Source organism: Limulus polyphemus, unplaced genomic scaffold, assembly GCF_000517525.1.
Source record: "Limulus polyphemus unplaced genomic scaffold, Limulus_polyphemus-2.1.2 Scaffold2644, whole genome shotgun sequence".
Taxonomy (NCBI): Eukaryota; Metazoa; Arthropoda; class Merostomata; order Xiphosura; family Limulidae; genus Limulus; species Limulus polyphemus.
Window position 1 is genome coordinate 35,855 of NW_013668254.1, and position 7,561 is coordinate 43,415.

General features: G+C 34.0%; 1 protein-coding gene across 1 annotated transcript in view; it reads left to right on the top strand.

Moving 5' to 3' along the window:
- Nucleotides 1-2,368: 2,368 nt before the first annotated feature.
- LOC106467522 (atrial natriuretic peptide receptor 1-like) overlaps nucleotides 2,369-7,561 on the top strand; it is a gene marked incomplete at its 5' end in the record, with an annotated part of 105,955 nt that continues 100,762 nt past the window's right edge. The window contains one exon of the mRNA XM_013927885.2: nucleotides 2,369-2,483. Within this exon, the coding sequence (XP_013783339.1) occupies nucleotides 2,369-2,483 (115 nt within the window). The remainder of the gene's footprint in view (nucleotides 2,484-7,561) is intronic.

A 7,561-nucleotide genomic window follows, 5' to 3' on the forward strand; every position in this document is an offset into this window, starting at 1 on the left:
AGGAACGACATATATCACAACTACATTTGACATTGTTTACCGTTTTGTAAGTAGCGTCATCAACGTCTGATCACTTTTTTTGGGGAGGATTATTTTTCACAGCCTTTTTCATACACTCAGAATATAAAAATGTGTTCAGACCGGAAATTTAAATTTTTTAAGACAGATATTACTTTCACTTAATGGCATTGGAAAATAATGGAATATGAATCAACTTGGGGACCCAAAATCATCCAGAAAGAGACCAGTAACAAGTCCTATCTCAATCATAATAAGCAAAGTACAATGTATTCTAACAGGTTAAAATCCTCGAACACAAAGATAAGTGACAAAAGTGGACCACGTACCTCAGGCAACAGTAAGCAACATAATAAAGAATAATCTTAGTCTGGAAACACCACACAAATCACGCAAAAATAAATTTATTTCACAACATATCCATTCAACATTTTATATCTCAAGCATACGAAAGCAAACTGGTCAAGTTGCTGAACGCAATTTATATGCGATTAGACTGTTGGAACATGCGTTGTGAAACCGTTGTCTTCTTGCAACAGATGGAATATGGAAAACAATAATCAGAGAGTAGTGATGTTTTTTGAACATGGCAGCCTAGCGACGAAGTTTTTGCAATAGAAATCCCTGGAAGACTATTGTTAAAATACACGGTCGTTAGAAAGAGCATGGTAAGACTTTGGTGACATAGACGGTAACAGCATTGTGAGACTCCAAAATATTTTTGATAACCTCTGTACATAATACATGGGTATATATTTACGTGTGCATATGGTAGTTCATAGCTAATGACTCGTTGTAACACATTCAGACAATTGCAAAACTAAAAAGCCATACTTTTAATCAGACATAAGTTATTTGTACATATATTTATCATAACTTGAAACTGTGCAGGCGGAAAAAAAATACGGCCCACTTTTTAGATGATATCATGATGTCGCTGTTCATCCTTTAATAATAATAATAAAAAAAACGAGATTATGGTTTAAACGCCGAAAACTAGCGAAATATTGAAAAACCAACAGGCCTAAAGACTGTTACAAAAGCAAGTTAATTGTAGGTTTTTTTTACGCTCCTCTTAACTTGTGTGTTTTGCCGGCTTTCAGCTTATAAACCGTAATATTTACTGAATGTGTAAATAGCGTTTCATAGAACCTTTTGTCTTTCATCGTCCGGCCAATTTAATGAATTCTGGTATTGAACGAAAAGCTTATTGGGCAGCGACTTGTGGGAGATAAAAGATGGATAAAAAAGCAAAAGTAACAAAACTTTCATCTTTCTCAACTCCAAGGTGTATCTTAGTCAGAGATTAAACATAATCTAACTATTTTATACGTTTTTTCCACAAGCATAAAACTAAGTTAAGAAAATATTGTGTTATCACAAAATCAGAACACTTTCGTCGCCAACTGATGGGATATAGTTGTGACGTGAAACAAATGTTGACATTAATGTAAAAAAAAACTAATACTTTATTAACTTCTTCCACAATATCGTTAAGATAAATGGAAATGATAACATGTAACCGTGCTACTAACATCATCATTATTAGTTCTATCAGAAACTGTATTTTTTCTTTCTTTGTTTAATACTACTATTTCTTTTGTTTTACAGCAGAATTTGAACGTGATAAATCATACCACATTTTCAAACTAATACGATACACCCAAATTTACATTCTGGCTTTACACATGACTCTGAAAACTAAAACATAAATCTTTGGGCTCGCTCGTTTTTGGAAAAAATTATCATTTACGGAACAGTACTTAAAGTCAATCAGTTGATCAATGAACCTTATCCGATCCAGTCACCAAGGTTCAGGTTTTGTAAAAAGTACAATATTAAAGGTTGAAGGTCTCGAGCACGTTCTATAGACTGCTATACTAATCTATAATTTAATAGATCAAATAGATTAAATGTTAACTAGCTTCTGGGCCCGGCATGGCCAGGTGGTTAAGGTGCTCGACTCGCAATCTGAGGGTCGCGGGTTCGAATTTCCGTCCCACCAAACATGCTCGCCCTTTCAGCCTTGGGGGCGTTATAATGTGACGGTCAATCCCACTATTCGTTGATAATAGAGTAGCCCAAGAGTTGGCGGTGTGTGGTGATGACTAGCTGCCTTCCCTCTAGTCTTACATTGCCAAATTAGGGACGGCTAGCGCAGATAGCCCTCGTGTAGCTTTGCGCGAAATTCAAAAACAAAACAAACAAAACTAACTAGCTTCTGAAGCATCTATGACTGAACATAAATTATTACACTTATATTACCACCATATGTGGTTTCTATGTGTTTTTACTTTTACTTTTTCATTGTTAACTAGTATTTTCATGAAAGATTATTTCCTTTTTTCAGTAATTCTTATCTGCGGATCACCGGATACTGTACGAGAAATTCTCTTAGCTGCAGAAGAGATTAACATGGTCCAAAACGGAGAATACGTCTTTTTCAGCATTGAACTATTTACAAGGTAAGTAACAACAACCATCGAGATGTTTGCATATTTAATAAAAGTATTTATCAAGCTGTGTACAATGTATATAACATCCATCAAGGTGCTCCCCCCCAGTGGCACAGCGGACTTACAACGCTAGAAACCTGGTTTCGATACCTGTGGTGGGCAAGGCACATATAGCCAATTGTGTGGCTTTGTGCTTAACTTCAAACAAACAAGCAAATCCATCAAGGTAATTACAAAGTAAGTAAAAATATACATCTAAATATTTGCAGATTTAGTAAAAACACTTATTAACATGTGATTACTAGTCGCATAAAATCCGTCACGGTGTGTATAAAATACACTACATCTACCAAGATGCTCACGAGGTACTTAATAACAATTAAGATACGTCACATCTATTGAGATGTTTTAGAAGTGACTAACACTGTTGTTCTCAGCTAACACAAGACCTTCCATAAGATACGCAAATACGTTTTTGGGTCAAATATAAGTAATTATAATTATCTTCACAATTAGCGCAAACAGATACTGTAAAATAACATTTTAAAACTTATTGACACGGATGTTACAGTTTTCTAAGTGTGCTCATCGTCACTCTATCTACAAAATAAGAGATATTATATCCTTGCGGTATAACCTGACTTGCCAGTGGAAAAGATCACTGTCTGTTTTTATACAGTATTTTCCCATGAGAAATTTTAAGTGACACCTCAGTTGAATGACCCAGTTCAGTAGGTAACTAGAGTGAGAGGAATTTAGAGGCTCCTGTGACTGACATTCTGTATTAAAACTGCATGCACGGTATGTACAGAATATTATAAAACTTTTATATTACATATGGGGTTAGGAAACACGTAATATGATTGCATACCACAATATGGAACCAATTTGTATGGTATCCGACCCATTACGTCATTCCTCGTGACAGCAGGAGTTAACCAAGAATTTTTTCCAGGAGTTTTTTGTCCCTATCCATCTTTCTATTATTTTTTTATTTCTGATTACCGAGGATTTTTTCCGGGTACCCCCGATTTAGCACTTATTATTACTTGACTGTCCTGAAAAAATGATGACACGTCCTGGGACATACCGCATATGAGTATAAGGCGTGGTGTAACGGGTCATTTGCCGTGCAGAGCTCAACTTGAGAACATTTTCGAAAAACAAAAGAAGTAGTATTATAACAAAAACTTTAACCCAACATTTTTTTGCATAAGTTTCGAAAATTCTACTTAATCTTGTAATTCATATTCTAAAAATATTTTCTCGTCATACAAATTAGAGGTGACTGACAGACAGACTAACAGACAGCTAGAGTATATATTTATGGAACGTCTTATGCATATCCTAAATTCATTTTTTTTCCGTAAAGATGAGAAATCTCACATCATCATTAATCAGTTTCAAAGTCAAATAAATATATATTTCTAATTTTTCACATATCGTACATTTTAAAAATCAAAAATCATCATACATTTATAAAATTTCATGTTGTCGTAAAACTCCAGAATTACGTATTTTCATACAGCTATAAAAATCTTGAATCTCAAACCGATAAGCTGAAAGATGTTATCAATTCACCACAAGACTTAGAAATCAAAGTTAAATTTATATCTTTCAGATTTCAGATCAGCTGTTATATTATATCAAAAAATCAGTTTATTACAGATCTCCAATATCCATCTTCAGAACCTTAGAACCTCAAGATTACGTAAAATATAAAAATCCTAATTATCCATAAAATACCAAAAACTTCTTCTTTACAATTTCAAAATCATTGTTTATTGTACAGTATTCGAAAATCTCAGATCAGCGTACTTAACCCTAATGAATATTATAAATATTGGAAATGTCCAAATCTTACCCACGAAGATGATTATCAAAAGTTCATCACAAGAACAAGCAAAAATTATTTGCTCGTTTTTAGAAGTTACGCGAAAAGCTAAACGAGTCATCCTCCTATAACCATCAATAATTTTAAACTGGTGGACTAGAAGGAATACAGTTACTCAACAGCACACAACGCCACTTTTGGGTTGCATTTCATCTGACCAAATATCAATTTTTAACAGTAACTCTTATAGCACACCTACGGCCCAAAATGCGGAGCGCATTTTCTACGGCAAGGAGAAATAAGCCTTGGAATTTACATTCCGGGCAGGCTACCCATTGGACCACGCTCGGCCCAACAAAAAATTGTGATTGATTCAAATAAAGCTACTTCGATCTTGATCAAAGTATTATAAATAATATAATTTTAAACAAAGTTTAAAATATCTAACAACACAACAAGTTTACAAAATAAAAAAAAATTAAGCATGATATCTTCTCCTTCTAGAAAAAAGATTTTTAGAATGTGATAATTAACTTGATTAATCTTTTGAAGAGTGTAAGTTAGAGTTGTTTGCCTTGTTTTGAATTTCGCGCAAAGCTACACGAGAGATGTCTGCGCTAGTCGTCCCAAATTTAGCAGCTAATTATCACCACCCACCACCAACTCTTGAGCTACTCTTTTTATCAACGAATATTATGATGGATTAACCGTCACATTTAACACCCTCCACGGCTGAAAGGGCGAGTATGTTTGGTGGGACGGGGATTCGAACCCGAAACCCGCAGATTGCCAGTCGAGCACCCTAACCACCTGGCCATGCCAGGCCTGTTAAGGTGGAAAGTTTTATATTAAAGGCTAAGAAGTTATCGGATTTCATTAAATTTTCTTATTATCTTTAATATTTCTTTATTTTTAATTAAATTTTTAATTATTCTATTTTTAAAGTTTTAGTAAGACAAGTTACTTTTATATGCTCATAATTTCAAACAAGGCCTTCGATAATTGCCAAACAACGAATCAAAAATATTATTAAGTTTCGTTTCCAAATCAATAGCCTCCAGTGGCACAGCGGTATCTCTGATGGCAAAACCTTGTCGAAACGTTGTACATTTGCTGTTATGTTAAACTTATATGGAAGTTTTTCTTCATTACCAATTCAAGCCGTCTCCAACCAAAGTGGGTTCCTCGTCATCGAATTTGAATTCATCACGGAGAGTTAAGCTTTATTATTCGATCCCAGAGTAACTAGGGTCTAATTCTTCCAGATTATTTGCGTAAGCTTTTCTTCATAATATTCGTATTGTCACAGTAGTTTATCGCTACTCTTTGAGAACTGTTTTCTAGCATGTAGATATTCAATTTATCCTTTTGGTTCAATAACCTGCTGTCGGGAATTTCATAACTGTTGAACTTTGGACGGCTGTGCCTATCAAAGGTGAGAATAAAAAATATATCAAAAATAGCTTCTTAGTTCTTAAGCTTGTTACGGAGGATATACGTTAAATATCATAATTAGCTAAAACATTTTAAGATGTTATAGTTATTATTTTAGGAAAATTAGCTACTTATAAAGATGAATCCGCAGACTTACACATAGATTCGGAGTGACATAACCGACACACAAGATAATATAAGAATTATCAAGACTAAATGGAATATGTTTTATGGTGAGACAGTTCATATCAATACTGATCTATTGTGCAACTGAAAGTTACTGCTCAAAAATACCTCTTGAATGAAAAATAATTCATTTTATTGAAAATTAAGCGTAATAATATTTACCAATCTGCTTCGAGAGATGGCGATATCCATCAAAGCTTTATGTGCCTTATGCGTTGATTAATAAAGAAATATCGCGGGCTGGAACCGGGAGTTAGTACATCGAGGTTCGTATTGGAATATCCGAGATTTCGCGTTGTTAGCACACTGCACAAACACCCCACTTTTAGCTGTGGGTGCGTTATAAGAGTGACAGTCATTCCGGTTATTCGGCTTAAATCCAGAATCGAGGGAATTGAAATGGAATGTACAAAAATAAAAGTAAAGAAATACTTTTTTTATCACTCATTATACCGGATAAATTTAACCATTACATTTTGCAGGCATATTTGGAACAGTTTCCTTGATTGTTTTCCAAACTTAATACTGTGACAAAATATTTCTCAGTATGTTTTCAAGTATACACTATTTGTTGCTATTTAATTTTTTGTTGATCGGTTTGTTTGGATTTAAAATGTTCTATGAACACATTTTGACAAACCGAGTTACGAATGAAAAAATTAATGTATTTCGAAACTTCGTATATAGAAATATTCAATAAAGTTATTAGTTTAAAAAAATCGATATTCAGTGATATAATGTAAACTTCAATTCACGTGTCACATAGACGTGAGAATATAAAGGAGGTTTGTTTGTTTATTTATTGTTAAGCACAAAGCTACATGATGGATTATCTATGCTCTATCCATCTCTGGTATCAAAGCCCGATTTTTAGTGTTATAAGCCCACAGACTTATCACTGAACCACCTGCGGTTGGCGGAGGGTTGTCTTGACTAACTGTCTTCCCTCTAGTTTATCACTTCTAAGTGAGGGATGCCTAGTGTATATAATCAGCGAGTGAAATTCAAAAACAGACTGCTTATCCCTCCACATTGTTTATGAACTGATGTGACTAATAATTTGCTATAATTACTAGATTATTAAGTATAGACATTACTGACCATTTATTATGGGTGTTGTTGTGTTTTTAGTGACTAATAATTTGCTATAATTACTAGATTATTAAGTATAGACATTATTGATCATTTATTATGGGCGTTGTTGTGTTTTTAGTGACTAATAATTTGCTTTAATTACTAGATTATTAAGTATAGACATTATCGACCATTTATTATGGTTGTTGTTGTGTTTTTTAGCGCAAAGCTACACAATAGGCTATCTGTGATCTATCTACCAGAGAGTATCAAACTGTGGATTTTAGTGTCGTAACTCCGTACATTTACTCACCGGAAGACTAATTTATTATTACTATACTTACTCAACTATTGAAGATAAACATGATTAATTATTTGTTACTACGGAACTTACTAGGTTCTTAAAGTAAAAATGCTTTTGTCTTTCTAACTGCTGCCTCCTCCTCCCACATAGCTTGTTGGTAAGTCTGAGGTTAAAAATCGGGTTTCGATATTCGAGATGGAAAGAGCACAAATAGCCTATTGTGAATCGTTGTGCTTAACAACAAACAAAATACCT